The following is a 17563-nucleotide window of genomic DNA, read 5'->3' as shown; positions in this document are numbered from 1 at the left end:
CCACTCATTTCCATAGAGCGTAGTAAAGTTTTCAAAAACCAAAAGATGTGTCAATTCCGTAATGACTTCTTGGAAACAGCCAAAAGTCAGATGGGAAAAAAGTATGATGCGTGAAACAAAGGAGAGAAAGAATCCATGTACGTGACCTACTATCTTTAAATTGAACAATACTAGCGAACTGTCGTTTAATGAATGCTGAGTTCTGCCTACCACTAGTTCATGGCAGGCGTTACACCACTGCTTCTTTCAACATTATGAACAATGCCAAACAGTAGTAATGTAGAAACTTTAATGGAAGTTAGAACCATTTAATCAACCTATGAATAATCAGGATTCAGTTTAAGAAGTTATGAAAATGCCAGGTCTGTATAAATGACATCTGTCAATACCTTTCTTGCCTTCCTTCAAATATATTTATTAAAATATTTTAGTGCCTTGATTAACTATTAGATAATTCTGAAAAACAGATTAAGCAAAACTTTTTTTCAAGCCAGTTTCAAGCATGCTTCAGAACAGCATGGTCATATAGTTTGACGAAATTCATCCTTCATTTGAAGGCACTCTTAAATATGTATGCCAGCAGTGGCAATCGAACCTACATCTTCTGGGATGGAAAGTGGAGATGCCATCCACTCCGCCAACCAGGATGGGGATTAAAAACTACTCATTAAGAAAAGACAGCTTTCTAATGAATCGAGGATCAAAAATACACTTTCAGTTTTTATAAAAATGAATAAAATGTGAACTAAAGCTTATCGAGGAATTTTAACTGGAGGCTACCTTAAAATTAAAATTATCAACGTATAATCAGAGTTGACATATGCTAATTGCAGAAAAATCTATTAATGGTACTGTCCATTTTTTTCATCTTGGCATAGTATTCTTACGGATACATTTATGACAATTAAATGCATTCTTTTCCGCATACGTTCCCTCAGTCTTAAGTCTTTATCGACGTTCTCATGAAAAATAAAATTCCTTGTCTCAGTTTCAAACCGTCTCGTTTATGTTGATTGAGAGTTTCATCTGTTTCAGTTCTCAGGTGGTTTATAAAAGGCCCAAACACCTACCTCTATTCGTTACTTTTTTTTATTCGGCACCACTATCCATCCTAACGCATATCACATCTTCACCTCTGAAAGGAAGAATTTTAATGAAATTCGATGTTTGGAATTTTTCTTAAAATATCTCAAACTGCTTTAATCTACATCGGATTATTTTAGTAACAAAATCCGACAAAAAAAATCGAAATGATAATAATTCAACAAGTGAATATGTAATTGTGTGTAACAAAGAAATTAACCGTCTACAGGACATAAGTCCAAAATGACTGAACTTATAATTCAGAGAGCCTGTGTACATTTACCAGACAAGAAATCCCCAGGAGAAGACGGTCTTACGAACGAATTTTACAAGCACTACTTTCCAAAATTCGAGCATTTATTTATGAGAATGTAATATTCGCAATAAATATACCAAACACAAATAAAGCCAGACAGATTCAGCACAGGGTACATCACACTTATCCCGAAAACTTCAGACACAGAGAAATTGAAAGACATAAAGCGATTACGATTACGATTACGATTGCAAGATCATCTCAAAACTCCTGTCCAATAGAATACAGAAGTACCTACAGAAATTAATATCTCTCGCACAGACTTGTGCAATTAAGGGCAGAAACATAGCAGAAACAATTACTCCTTTAAGATCAGTATATGAGTACTACAATCTGACCGACAAACCTTGTGTCCTACTAGGCTTGGATATAGAAAAAGCGTTTGACACCATAAGCCACGTGTATATATATTCAAAGTTGTGGAGGAAATGGGATTTGGCCCAAAATTTAGGAACCGGCTGCAAACTTTCTACGAGAATGCAGAAAGTCAAGTAATCGTGAACAGGAAGCTATCTGCATTTTTTAAAATGAAATGCTCAGTGAGACAAGGAGACCCCCTCTCTATGGCCCTCTTCGTCCTTGCACTAGAACCAATCATCAGAGCGATCAACTCCAACAAAGAAATCAAAGGAACAAACATTCACGGGGAGAGTCAAGCAAAAATATTGCTTGACTTGGCATATGCTGACGACATCACATTAACCCTAGAGACGGAAACATCCATAGAAGAGTCAATGAAATTACTAGATTTCATTGACTCTTCTATGGATGTTTTTGCGAGAGCTTCTGCCCTGAAAGTAAACCTGAATAAATCTCATTGCATGCTAATAGGAAAATGGGAAAATAACCCTGAGATTCCTCAAGGCATAAGAACTCAGGAATACTTACCGGTTCTGGGAGTTAAAATAGGCGGCCCAGAAACGTATGAAGAACAGTGGAAAGAACTCCACGCAGCTGTTGCGTGGAAAATAAATACCATGCGCCCGAGACAACTATCTGTAAGAGGAAAAGCGCGAATATGCAACATATATTTATCCTCTCGCATCTGGTACAAAGTGAACAACATCCCGTACCATGGGCAATGGGAAGACAAGATCCACAGGCTGTGCGCCACCTACATCTGGGGCTCTCGGTACGAACCGATGAGGAGAACAACGCTCTTTCACGAATTAGAAGCCGGAGGTCTAGGTCTACTTAATATCCACTTAAAAATAGTTATCAACAGAGCCAAGACTGCAGAAACAGCAAACACTAAGTCATATCACGGATATGCAATAGCATTCCTACAGAAATGCCTTCCACACAGAATAATCAGCACAATGCCAGAGATTCACGGAAGAGTTCCCAGAATGTTTACAGAGATGGCGGAGGAATACGTATTTGTGACAGAACGCATCAACACTGAAACCTTAATAAGTCAAAAAACAAAAACAACATACTACAAACTAAGCAAAACAATCATTCCCATACCACAACATAGAAGAGGACAAATCACACTCAGTTTGGTATTAAACAATGTCTTCAAGCTCCCAGTACATCCAAGGTATAAAACCTTCTTCTTTAAAGTGCACCATGCCTGCCTACCAATCAAGATGTGGATAGTGGCTAAAGGTATACCCCTTGAAGGGCAAGCAACATGTCAGTTTTGCCAGGAACCGGAAACACTATACCACCTAATGTTATATTGCAAGGAAGCAGAAGTAACTTTGAAAGCGTTAAAAGACCCGAAATCAAATAATTCAATGAAGAAATATTATTCTGGCTAAAAGGAAAACATATAAACAGCGTGCAAACAATTGTTCTAATCCCAACGATGTACGCAATTTGGGCTCACAGGTGCGACCAAGTGTATGGAAGAGAAGACAGTCCCGGAACCATATCGAAATACATCACTATATCCAGGAGGAGATCACCAATTCAGTCCAGTCTAGAAGAATGACTATAGAAGAATGGGCACACTTAACCTCCAACCTTCCATCAGGCGAACCCTCCAACCAACAACAGCACGACACCTTCATCACTCCTAGTCGACATGGGCAAATCGGAAGTAAAATCGAAGGATACTAACTCTCCAGCTCTCCATCTCCATCAGAGGAAACAGCGCCTGAGTCACTTGGAACAGATCTCCTACCGCAGGAAAAAAAGCGTGCTCTCCTACTTCAATGCAAATAGTGAACTCAGTGTTACAAGTTTAACTGAAGAAGAAAAAAAAATACTATCAGGAAAATTACAAGACGCGGAATTTTATGTAACATACGTGAGAGCTTTGTATGTGATTATAACTGCCACTTGTAATATAATAGAAGAAATTCTGTAGATGATTGCATATGAATGTTATTTCGCTTTAGATGTATATATGATTTATCTTGTAGAATATATAGTTTGCTAAATATATAATAAGTGTGATATATATATATATATATATATATATATATATATATATATATATATATATATATATATATATATATATATATATGGTATGTAAATATAATTTACTGTATATTCCTTAAAGAAAAAAAGTGTTAAACGCAACTGAGAGAGAGAGAGAGAGAGAGAGAGAGAGAGAGAATAAAAAAAAATAAGGTATATTTCAGCTAACAAAGCTGAAATATACCTTAATTGATGTAATAGAAAGTAATGTGTATGTAAATACCAGTTATGAGATTCCCTGTTTATAAGTAGAGGAAGTCAAGGCATTTTAAGAGAACAGTAATGTAACAACTGTTACATTATAAGATGATGATATAATATAACATGAAACTTCGATTGAAATAATGGTATTACAATTGTATATATTGTATATATAATTCATTATGATGTAAATAATTGCAAAAGTTGATAATAAAGTTGTTCATAAAAAAAAAAGTGTAGCTCAGTGGATGTGGCGTTTGCACGCCAGGGTGCTTGACCACACGAAGGAAAGTTTTGTTTCGAATCTAATCGTCGACTAGAGAAAATTTTTCTAAGCCTTTTTTCGACCGGTTCCCGAGTTAGTCGATCTCTGGCAAGGGCAAGGGGGTTTTTTCTCCCGTAAACTCAAGAAAATCCACCGTAGAACTCACATTATTTCAGACATTACATATATTGTGTTAGGGGTTAGGGACCACGAGATGGCGACACTTGTTGAGCCGTCTCTCTTCACTGCGTGCCACTTAATTAGTGATAGCCTTGGGCCAGCTATCTCTGATTGGCTGCCAGTGAAGATTGAACTGCCCACTCAGTCTCCAAAAGTTAGATAGGGCTAAGGCCTCGCCTACTCCCTATACGGAATAAAAAAGTGTTAGCTGATTTTTTCTGATAATAATTCAACTCTGGATAGATGAGAATTTAGTGAAATTTGGTATTTAAGATCTCTTCTACAATTTGGTAAGTCACTCACCTCTCTGATTTGTTTTTAATTAGTTTTAGTGGTAAAATCGAACAAGCGAATATGTAATTGTGTGTAACAAAGAAATTAACCGTCTACAGGACATAAGTCCAAAATGACTGTGGGTTCCATTGCTATACTAATGAAGGGTCACTGTTTGTATAATGATTGTTCATTATTACAGAAGCTCTTGGGAATGCCTGAATAGCTGCATTCTTATGAACGTTTCGAAACATGTATCAAAGTGCTCTTTTTATATTACTCAGATTATTTCCATACTTGTTTCATTTAACGAGAAATGCAAGGCACAAATCGCAAACAATTGAAAAGTACGTAGTTAGTGATCTCTTTCCACAAGATATTATGAAAGTTAAAAGATATAAATGCCAAAATGGTAACGACTGCAAGATGTTCAACTGTAATATAAGACTGTATCTGGGACAGGGATCGTTTGCTGCAGCAGTAAAAGAATTCGCTCTACTAGTGCGACTGCTTAACTTCTTCGGCCTGCGTCTCGTTGCCATAGAGACTACAGAATTTCAAGTCGATTAAAAAACACAAAAGCAACTCTATGCAAATGAGGTTTTCAAAACACCGAATGCTTGAGCGATTAGGCTTAATTGGATATTAAAATTTAATCTTTTGGCAGAGAGCCGTTAAGTCGAAATCTGAGATGAATACTAATTTCTATGGAAATGCTTCATCTACTCGGTGTTTCAGCAGTCTCGAATGAAGCTCCTACATAGTTATTGATTCTCCATTACGGGCATTCAATAGTATTGATCTACTCGTGAAGCAGATTGCACGAGCATACTTTAAATACTGTTCATCTTCCCCGTATGTCGTATCTGACTTGACAGAGTTAGTCCATTAAATGGAACGTTTTAAAAGCGCACCGATTTGGATCTTCATTAACATTTTTTTTCTATTTCAGCGAACAGTCTGTGTATCATAAAGCAAGTAGTGGAAATGCTTTAAGTCTTGCTGAGCGAAATCGCACACAATGTAACAATTATCATTATTCCAAATCTTTAAGTAACTGATGCTAGACTCAAGCTGAACAAACAAAACTCGTAAATCGCCTCGCTTACTTCAGATGAGAAAACAGAGCAGAAAAGCGGTTTACAATAAAAATATTGTTTTGAAATACAGTTTATTGAGAAATGTCATTATAATCTAGTAGCAATTGTTTTCAAGGATTTTTAAATAAGCTGAAAATTAACAAGAAATAAATGTAAACTTTGAATGCTTAATATAAGACAGTGGTTAATATAATAATTACACTTCAACTTACTTCACAAAGGGATAGTCGACTGTTAGTATTGCGGAATTCATTTATTGTCTGCTAACAAAGTCTGTTATCAACTTTTACTTTTTTAATATTATTTTAATTTAGACATACTGGAAGGCAACTGAAGTCCAGTCTATTCTTGTAATCAAATCATATTATAAATTCAGGTAGTGCGTTTACATGAGTTAAATTTATTTGTTAACATTAAATTAATTGAAATTAAAGCTACGTAGGATCAAATACCTCCTCACACTAAATTTTTCTTAAATGCATTAAGGCAGATAGATTTTCACTTATCAATACTAAGAAGCAAATAATGTGTCTAAATGTTTAAATATATACATTGTATATATAACATAACATACTGGCGTGGTTGACCGAGTGATTAGCGTATCCCCTCTCCCGCCAAGAGACTGCGGGATCGAATCCCGACATGAATGTTTGTGATTGCCTTCATACACTTATTCATCCAAGTATTTACACACTCTTCCAAGTTGGACTAGGTCACCAGTGACCTTGTCCATCTATAACAGGGGTAGCCAAACTTATTTGACCGTCGACCCCTTCAGGCGTTTCTTGACTTTTTATCGACCCCCTCTATTTTACTATTACGTAATTATAATAGGACAAGTAAAAAAGACGATTATGTGAGTTTTTAGATTGTTTATTTTATAGTTACAGTATTTATTGTATGCATAATGCAGTATATATTATTATATTGGCTTAACGTCAAAGGGATACGTTTTTGTTTTGACGTCCTTCTTAACATTACATATTTGATAGGAAGGATAAATAATATATAAAATATATCTATATAAACCCACCGACATCCCTTTAATGGTAAATACGTCATTTTGGCCTACTTGATTGGCCTCCATAACGATTTTCATGACCTTGCTCCATCTTACAGGTCCTATTCATGTCGCTGTTCCCACGATTCACTCTTAATTGCGTTGTCATTCAGGATGGAGGTAATCCAAGTTAACCGAATTAAATATTACCAGTACAATGATGTCTTATATTTTTCTATAGACCCCTGAGCCCGAATCGACCCTAACAATGTTATATCGACCACTTTGGCGATTACTGATCTATAAGGTGAGCTATAAAGGGCTCTCCCGGGCACTTTGTTAAATTTTTCTCAAATTTGAGAGCCCCTTGTTCTTCTTGTTTACTTTTTTATTTTTTCGAAACGAAATTACAAAAAAACATTTTTTTAAAATATATTAAGCGACAAACTCATACGGTAACCTAACAAATTGATTTTATTAAATAAAATATTATAGTTACGGTTACTACCATTTTACAAATAAGAATTCACTTTTGGTAATCGCATGTAAATAAATAGGACTATAAAATAATTCCTCTTGATTGGTACCGTTGATTATCACTAAAAAAAAAAAAAAATTCACATTTGACGTACCTCACCTGGTTTTGGCAATGATGTCTTTTTCTAGAATAAGTGGTAGGTTCGCAGATTCCCTTTCCAAACAAAGTTTGTAGGACAATCACAAAAATCCATGCCCAAGGTGGAATTCGAACCCGAAGCCGCTTGGCTGGAAAGCGAACACGCTAACCACTCGGCGAACCAAGACAGCATTTTATTCAGATAATATTTATTTATTATTTATATATAGTTTGTCATAAAAATTTCTATCGCAAACAAAAGAAATTTATTTTGTTTATAAAAAATGCGGACTGTTTCATATGTGCGATTATAAAAGATTTTATTCTTATTATATTTTGATTGTTAAAAAATGTTTTTCTTAGGTAAGATAAATTAACACAGATGATTGTGTGCAAATATTTCATGAAATATTTCTTTAAAAATCATAGCCTTTACAGGTTGATTGTCCCCCTCATACTTTTTGATTGGCATTTGTACACAAGCTGTATTAATAAAAGTTTTTGTGAGGAATACGGCTTTTTTTGTGCTCTACGATGCGAGCCCTTTGTTAAAATTTCCATAGCTCACCACTGTTGGTCAGCATGGGAGTAGTCGACCCAACCCTCCCCGCAATGGAAGCGGCCTTCACCCTGTAGCGGGTGGTGATCTGATATACTGATCAGTGTATCAATACACGTGCTTCTCTAGCTGATATGTCCGTTTTACAGGATGAAAATTTCGGTTTTCAACCTTCCACCTCCATAATGAGACTGAATATTCAACCTTGGTTGAAAACTCCTTACATTCCTAAAATTTGTATTTTAGACAGAATTTGAAACATTGGACTTTTCCAATGGTTATCGTTCTGTGTGTGTGTGTGTGTGTGTGTGTGTGTGTGTGTGTGTGTGTGTGTGTGTGTGTGTGTGTGTGTGTGTGTGTGTGTGTGTGTGTGTGTGTGTGTGTGTGTGTGTGTGTGTGTGTGTGTGTGTGTGTGTGTGTGTGTGTGTGTGTGTGTGTGTGTGTGTGTGTGTGTGTGTGTGTGTGTGTGTGTGTGTGTGTGTGAACTGCTGTTGTATACACACTTCAGAGTGGCATAAACGTGCAAATATGGTTAAATGCTCCTATCAAAAACATTCGTTTTTCAAACATGAATATTTAATTCGCTTTATTAAACACAGATGCATATACACATGTCTGACTGCCTATCAAATAAGAAATTAGTTGCGTTTGCGGTAAGAAATCTAAGTTTCTGAATATGATAACATACGAAGTGTGTTACGCATTTCTCTCTACCTAAAATATATGACTTTAAGGAATAAATTGCTGCCTTTATTAGTGTTAATTTTACTGTTTCATATGGTTTGTATATGGGTGTTAAACCACTCTTTCGACCTTCTTACTTCTCATTAAATGTAATCATGGCAAAGAATTTAACCCTTCTGGATGGCGAAAGAAGCGAACACGGCAAGATGTCCTTATCCTTCTCAAAAGACCGTTTACGAAATAAAATTACTTTGAATGAATAAACACGCCAATTCAAACTTAGTTCCACAATATTGCTTACTGGAGGCTTTTATGAGTCTCAAAAATATTCTTATTACATCCACATAATGAAGATATCTAAAAGCTTCTGGAATCCGCAACTCCAAAATTGCTATTAAAGAGAGTCGGGGCATTCCGCAGTTATTAGTAATAACAATGTCTTCCACTGATAATAAACGCAACAACTTTCTATATAGCGTTTAACAGAGTCACTCCGGAAAAGATTTCCAAGAAATTAATGTGTTCAAAAAAATTCCAGAGTTCTCGACTAGTTGAATAAATTCGAACTTGATTATTACGCGATAATAATGTCGGCTACGTTAATTTGAGAGAAGCAGTTTAGGAGAGTGCCAAGAAATGGGCTGCGTCAGAACTCATTACTCAACCTTGCTTTCTTAGCGAGATAATTAGCTTTAATTACATATCTGTTTACTTTTGTAGTTGGGAAAATTCTTAACTACCTTTCACTCTACAATTAAACGCTCGGAAATAGAACTACACGGTTAATAACATTTATTTGTTTAGCCGAATTAAGGCAGTTTATTTGGGGAACGAAACTACTGGCTTTTAATTTTTAATCCGCTGCGAAGTCTTTTACAGTTAAAAATCGTGTTACCTTTAAAAGTCGTCCTTTCTATTCCCCACCATAATTCACTTTAGCAGCTTCGAAGCTTCCTTGCCTACTTAAGCTATACATCCTTAGCTTGTCGATATCTCTACACAATATCGTTAAATATTTATTCCCTAGCTACGAGTCCATTAGCGAAAAGCCAACCGTGCAATACCCCATCACAATCTTTTGCAGCTGCTCAACACTTACTTCTTTCCTTTTTTTTTCCCCGTTAACTGGTTGCACAGGAAATCCATATTCCAGAAGATATTTCCTTCTATCTGCCAGTCTTACAGCTTCTATCGAACGCCAAATAAGATAAAGAAACAATTCTGCGCGAAAACATCTAAATGTGTTTAGAGGTTCGTATTTTATCCAGCGCGATATCGAAATACTCAACTCTCACTGATGCCGACTACTGGGCAAAATAATCGCTACAATTTTGTGGTTATGGAAAACCGTTACGAGTCTGGCAAAAATCGATATTTACCTAGCTAACTACACCACCTAAGGTTTAAAATATTGTCTTACTTCACGTTGGTGCGTAACGATTATTGATTCTTACATTGTTTTCGAAAGGTAATATCGCCGAAAATTTTTCGGCGGGACTACAGTTGCGTTTATATATATAGTTTTAATACACTTCAGTATAATTGACAGAAACATTAAGATATTATGTTCACTAATATAATTTAGCGATGAAAGCAAATTTATTGTTAAATTTCTTCCGCTTGTTTCGATCATGATATAAACTGATTTTTCCAAAAAACTGTTATCAACACAGATTTCGAAATGCTGTAGGCACCACGTTCGAATGCGAGCCCAGCGATGTGATGTTGAATTCGGTTGCCATAGAATTGTTTGGAAAGCGTTTATTTCTGCGATGTTGAGAGTAACTTCTATTTTAAAATAAATAAAATTTATTTTTAAAAAAATGTCCTGTATTCATTTGCTCAAGCAAACTTTCGTAAACAAAATGGGGATTCACATCCCCGTTTTGTTTACGAAAGTTTGTGTGTTTGCATGCGGATCATTTCAGCGCCAAAAGTAGTCAACAAAAAACTTTATGTCTACACTTACTTCTGAAAATCTGTCAAAATTTTACATCAGCCATGAAATGCCATTTTTTATGAATGTTTATTATTATTTCATTACTTATTCACACAGAACATGAAAACCATGTGTTTTTTTTTTTAGAAAATATCATATATCTTCATTTATATATACATACACAGTATAAACGTGTAATTCTCAGTCGAGCCATAAACAATGTAAGAAAAGATTATTTAACAAATTCGTTTGAAATTGGTTCAACGATGCGATCTTGTACATACACGTGTGCAGAAGAGATTATTATAGTACACATTCACCAGAACCTCAAACTAGCTTGAAAGTAGGTCGAAGTTTAGTCCTAACTATTGCAATAATAAGAGTAAATTTCAAAATACGCTTGTGGGCGAGTGGACAGCATATCATCATATCATCTCTCCGACCAAAAGACCGTGGGTTCGAATTCCGCAGTGGACATGGATCCTTGTGAATGTTTTTAGGTGGAAGATGAATTTATCATTCGGTGTCAGACCAATGACTCATTTATTGGAGGCATGACGTGACTTATAAAAGTTCCACGTTTGGTCTCTAGAGCACCAGAGTTTCGCGATTAAGAATAAAAATAAATAAATACCAAAAATATTGGCCAAGTCACGGTTAATGCACTACAAGTTTTCAACCTTTTGTGAATGGGAGTCAGATTAAAAAAAGAAACCCATGATTTAAAAGTCAATGCTGTGACAATTGTTACTATATTATGTCGAAATGAATTTTTGTTTCTGCTTTAGAAACTTGCACAGCTGAAACTACCAATACATTTTGTACTACCTACCAGACCCAAGATTTTGAACTTTTCTCCTTTTGGGTTGTACCGCTGTATGCAGTTCTTGGCTTATATGTCGAGAACCCTTGGAATTGCCTCCAGCAAACTATGAAGTGCAGCTGCATTTGACTACTGGAAGATCAGAGGAGCACTCAAAATTTTGACTCCTGATGATAATTAATCCATCCCCATGTTATGACTTTCTGAGCTTGTATCATAGAACTATTGAACCGATCGCCACCAAATTTGGCTCTAAAAGAAGAAATGGTTTATGTTTTCATTCAAAATTTTGACTCCTCTTAAGTAGATACTTTTCTAATCACTGGGTCATTTTATACAGGTTTCGACTTATATTATGGATATACTTAGAATCGTAAAGGATGATCTTTTTCCCCTCTTTCTTTCTCGACTTTTTTTTTTCTCAACGAAAGCACATCAAAATGGAAAAATTACTTCACTTAATCCTCCCTCTTCTACCTTTTTAAGGTGTCGAGGCTATTCTTAGACTTTGGCAACCGTATCGAGGATAAGGTGGTTAACCCTATGCGTCCCGGTGTGTCCTATATCTGTAGATTCGTGTGTTCACGGAGCCGGTTTGCCTGTTCTGGGGGACGAAAAACCCGAGTTTTCGGGTAAAAGAAAAAACCTACCTCCGTATGAGACCTGGAAAACTCACCTTTCGTCGAAAGAAACCAGATAACGATTCATCGCGTCACTGACGAGAATCGAACTCAGGTCTTCCCAACCAAAGGGCTTCGTCTACACCGACTAAGCCACGGAGGCGCAAAAAATTACTATGCATCAATATTTTTAAGCTGTGTAAAATCTAATTCTTAAAAAAAATGCCCGTAATACGTTTTGCATAACGTGGAAAATTTCGAACTGAGATTGGTTTACTGTATATATTTTTCTTAATAAAAAAAGTACTTCGTTTAGGTATCCTAGATTGGATTAGATGGACTTATGAGATATTATTATGCTGTCAGGTCAATATATTGTCTATTATTCACATTTGTTCTCCTCCTGGTTTTCCTGTTTTGTGAAACCAGAGAGTTTCTGAGGAAACCTTTCCTTCCATATGAGTCTGGATAACTCATCTTCAGTTGAAAAGTCTTAATCAAGGTTTTTCGTGTCCTAGAGGATTCTCACGGGCTGTTCTATGTTATATAACTGTATGGATTTTAAAGGTGCAGTAAAAAAAAGAAAAGAAAAGAAATTAAGATTGGAAACTTGGTTTTTCATAGTACAAAGTTGGTAGCTAAGCCATTTATTTTCATAATTAAGCGAAGAAGCAGAAGTAGACCACGTAAATCGTTACAGATTTACGTGGTCTACTTCTTTCAGCCTTTTTTTGTCGTCGTATATCATTATTTGGTCCTTTCAAGGATTTCAAAGAAAAAGAAAAGGGATTATTAGAAAAGGCAGCCATTCGGGTTTAGATCTATTAATGAGAAAGAAGTCGAGATCGATTTTTTTTCCGTTGCATACCATCTTTAGAGTAGAAAAGAGACACTAGGACAACGCACGTGCAACAAGTATTCGTGTTGGACTGCATGTGAGGTACTTTTGAGATAAAAAAAAATATCAACTTAATCCAAAAAGTATCGTTTAGCTTCCTCTGAAATTCTCTCGGGTATTTTGATTGGGCAAGACCTTCTTACATAAGTGAATCTTTCTGTTTCTTGAAGAAACAACTAATCGAGATAAGCATCTTAACAATGCTAGATAATATTCTTGTGTTCAATAGTAGAGTCTTTCAAGTAACCATATAATATTTTGAAGAGTCCTGACACCGCAAGATATCTAAAAATGTACTTTCTTTGCTTATAAAAACTTTTTTGGTGTGCGTTACTTGTAAAGTCACCAGAGATAACGTTAATCACCCAACTGTCGTGAATCCAGAGAGTTAAGACAACAGAAGTGATCGTTGTGAATAACTATCGAATTCCTCATATATACCTTCACCGTATGTACAATCAGTTTTTTTAAAGAATCTTGAAGACTAGTACTGCTCGCGCGCGCGCACGCACGCACGCACACACACACACACACACACACACACACACACACACACACACACACACACACACACACACACACACACACACACACACACACACACACACACATCGGCAGCTTATCATGCCTTTCCAGATCTACAAAACTTACAGGTCCTTGTTATATATCCATTATTTCTCAATTATTTACCTTTACTATCGGGATGTGAAAATTTGCTCCTGATAACTCGTATTTGGTCTGAACCCAGGTTCTACCCAAGTTTTTTGTAGTTTTTACTGAAGTTTTTTATTGATTTCAATCACAATACAAATTAAAAATTTGAAATAAATAAAATGATAAACTAAAAAATATATCAGTACATATATCTTACCTGTCTTCTATAAGGAACATATCACCTGTATAATTAAGGCATACTCCTTTAATAGAAAAAATTTCGCCTTCTATCCTTATCTCTGACTGAATTCCTTTCTGAAACCAAGTTCCGGACCATTTCTGAGGAAACCTGCAGCCATTAGACGCTATTAAAGACAAACAATGGAGTTTGGAATACTTCCTAATAACGAATAAGGTAAAGGAAATCGGGAGTAATTATCAAATATCAAAATCACATAACTAATTATTGCTCTGAATCAAGAAATTGCACGGAGGTGATGTTTACATAAGTAAATATTAGTTATAAAAATATTAATATTTAAAACTTTTGCAATTAAATATTAATCCATACTTCCAGTGATTAATTTTAAGGCAAATTTCCCATTAGAAGCGACTTGAACAAATATTTCTCCTCGCAGATATTATTTATCGGCAGTAACCATCGGAATAGAAATAAAATCGAACTTTTCGTTACATAAATCTTTTCGGAAGCATTTTTCAGATTTGTTTGAACTCATTGTAAATCATTCTGTAGGTGTGTCGTATCTCCATCAACATGATTGTATTCTTTCTTTCTTCTGCCACGAATGCCATATAAGTTTCGAATGAGAGTTTTTTGTTTCTACAATGAAGCTACTTTCTGATGGTTAAAGGAAATGTGTAGTTATGTAAAATTTTTATCCAATAGTACCCTTAGTTGCGTGATAGAGATAATAACTTGGGATTCTCTCTCTCTCTCTCTCTCTCTCTCTCTCTCTTTCTTCTTTCCATTTAGGCTACCACGTTCACCATCTAACTTTTGACAAGCTCACGCGAGATCGTACTTCAGGTTTATTTTTTGTGATTCGATTACAGCACCAAAGTGTACCTCTTGGAAGAATACAATCTGTTTTGACAAATCCGAAATTTAATGATAAAAAATGCTTCTCCATCACCGAATAGCGAATATTCGTTGATTGTGTGCACCCTACAATCTAATGAACGTTAACGACAGAAGCATTTGAATCACAATGGCAAAAAAACAAGTATAATCAGTAACCTGAAGTCAGATCATTTGTCGTGAAAATTAATTAAACTCATCACGTTTTAAGATGTTTTATGCCCAAGATTTAGAATTTATAAAATACAGTATTAGTATCATTTTTATCATAATTTGCCAAAATAGTCAGTAAAATCACTTGGAAAATTCTGGAAAAGTATTGTTATGGAATTTAAGTCATCGCCATGACTCTGGGCCTTCTTTGGCTTGCGGATATCAGACAACGAAAGTCGATATTTCTGGTTCAGTATACAGTTAACCAAAATTTTCATCTAAGACGATGAGATCACGGCCTCGGTCGATGCATTCCTGTAAACGAATAGACTAGTCATGAAGAATGGGATTCCTTTCGGAATTAAGATTTTGTTCTTAATGGAGACTTCAGGCTAGTACTTGCCCAAACTACTATACCTTTAGTTATAAATTCACAGGTAGTTGCACGGTCTACTCATTAATTATACTCATAATTTCCGTAATTAATATTTTATTATTAAGTCATCATATTCAATCATTGCAAATCGCGATATAAATCGAAAGGAACGTGCTTCGTGACATAAATGAACAAAAGGTCTTTGACTTCTTTCTATTAGAAACAGACTATCCAACATTTGTTGATGTAAGAGGTTATGTGGTTATGTTTAGCTTCTCGATTAACTTGCAACATGTCTGAGCCTACGGATCTGAGCCGTTTATTAGGTTATATTACAATCTGACTTTCTTAAAGGGCCATATAAATTCCTTAAATGAACTCTACGATGAAAATAATAAAGTAATCGATATTTTTGCAATATTTTGAATACATATTTAAAGGTATGCAGTGTGATTTCCAAAATTCCTGATCACGTTATCCAATATACTCCAATAATTTCTAGACAGTTTAAATTTAACTAGACCGTCATTCAATAAGCTGTTTATACGTTTGCACCACTTCGAAATTTGAATTCGAAATATGCAACTTTCTACTGCAAATCAATTTAATATTGCTGAATTCCATACTATCTTTCAGCATCAAACGAATGCTATTTCATATTCTTCAATTCTCACCTTCGTATTAATAATTCGTAAGGACAAACTAAGAAATAGTTATTTTCTTCAGCCTATTTCTATGCTTAGACGAATATACGTCGCAATGTCTCTAGTTTAGTGTTTTGCTAATTTAAGAAATAAAAATCAAACTCTCAACTTCTTTTAACCCATGCCCTCTTTTGAAAAAATATCACTCTCTCCCCTAAAAATTAATGACCAAAAGCAAATCGTTCCAATGAAGTCGTTCCAATCGTACGTCACATCCCATTATTACGTGTTATATAAGTAATAAGCCGTGCAGCAGAAAATTTCTGCTACACTAGAAGTCATTAAGAATATTTCGTGGAGAAAACTATGGAATTAACGTCAATGGAAAGAATCTCGATCACTTACGTTTTGCAGATAACATAGCTGTTTTAGAGAAAAATAAAGACGCTCAGGAAATGTGAAATGACCTTGACAGAGAAAGCAGGAAAAACGGTATAAAGATTAATATAACTAAAACACAAATTCAGATCAAATTGAACTAAAATTAGCAGACAATCCTATTGAAATTGCAGAGGACTATATTTACCTTGGTCAATTAGTTAGTTTTAAGGATAAACGAGATAAAGAAATAAGTAGAAGAAGCACACACGGAAATAGAGCATTTTGGCTGTATGAAAATTATATGTTAGGAGATTTACCAGTATGCTTTAAAAAGAAAGCTATTTAATATGTGCATTATTCCAGTATTTTTCTATGGAAGTGAGACATGGGCAATGACCTAAAAACTGGAAGACAAGTTACGTGTGGCACAAAGAACTCTGGAGAGGAGAATGCTCCGCATAATAAAAGAGATGGAATATGAAATACTAGAATTAGAGACACGACTGGAGGATAAGAAGATCCTGTGAAGTATTGGAAAGCATGTAAATAAAGATGGACTGACCATGGTATATTGTCAAACGAAAGATGTACGAAGTTAAGCACTGAGTGGATACCAAGAGAATGAAAAGAAGCAAAGATCGGCAAATAACAAGATGGAGGGATGATCTACGAAGGTTTGACATGAGAATCTCATGATGAGATGGTGGATAATGAAGAGAGGCAGAACTGGAAATTTGAGGGGGGAGGCCTATATCGAGCAGCTGATGGAAAGCGGCTGAAGAAGAAGAAGAAAATATTATCAGAAACATGAAACCATAGAAAGCACTTATGTCCAACAGAACGCAAATAGGCAATTTGTATGATTTCTGGACTGTTATGTCTACTTCTCTTTCTTGTAACAAGGTAATTGGAAAAATTGTTTTCGCTCCGTTTTCCTTTAAAAATTATAAATACTGAATATGCTTTCATTAACTGCAGATCCTGATAAACTCCTTCCACCTCGAAAAGAACGTCTCACGGGTAGGAATCTATAGGAAACGTACCAGCATAATAGCAAACTTTGAACACTTGAAAAGTGACTGTAAGCAAAACTCTAAATTAATTTATTCACATTTAAATTAACTAGAATGCAGAAACGAAGCTAAAATACAGAAACTTCGAAGAGAGTAATGATGCATCGATTACTGACGAACGTGCATTTCTACATTGAAGTTAAATGGGAAATTTTTCAAACACAACTATAAGCATGCATGCATGCTGTTTTAT

The 17563-nt window shown here is 35.4% G+C and overlaps 1 protein-coding gene across 1 annotated transcript in view; it reads right to left on the bottom strand.

The window, feature by feature from the left end:
- Positions 1–17563, bottom strand: part of LOC150095468 (uncharacterized) — a 78504-nt gene that overhangs the window by 50712 nt on the left and 10229 nt on the right. Inside the window, exon 2 of the mRNA XM_090410577.1 lies at positions 13862–14009. Coding sequence (XP_090266703.1) covers positions 13862–14009 — 148 coding nt within the window. The remainder of the gene's footprint in view (positions 1–13861; positions 14010–17563) is intronic.

This window comes from Typopeltis vanoorti, chromosome 20, assembly GCF_054136105.1.
Source record: "Typopeltis vanoorti isolate ZY-2024b chromosome 20, IOZ_Tvanoo_1.0, whole genome shotgun sequence".
In the NCBI taxonomy this organism is placed as follows: Eukaryota; Metazoa; Arthropoda; class Arachnida; order Uropygi; family Thelyphonidae; genus Typopeltis; species Typopeltis vanoorti.
This window is presented reverse-complemented; position numbering and strand designations above follow the sequence as displayed.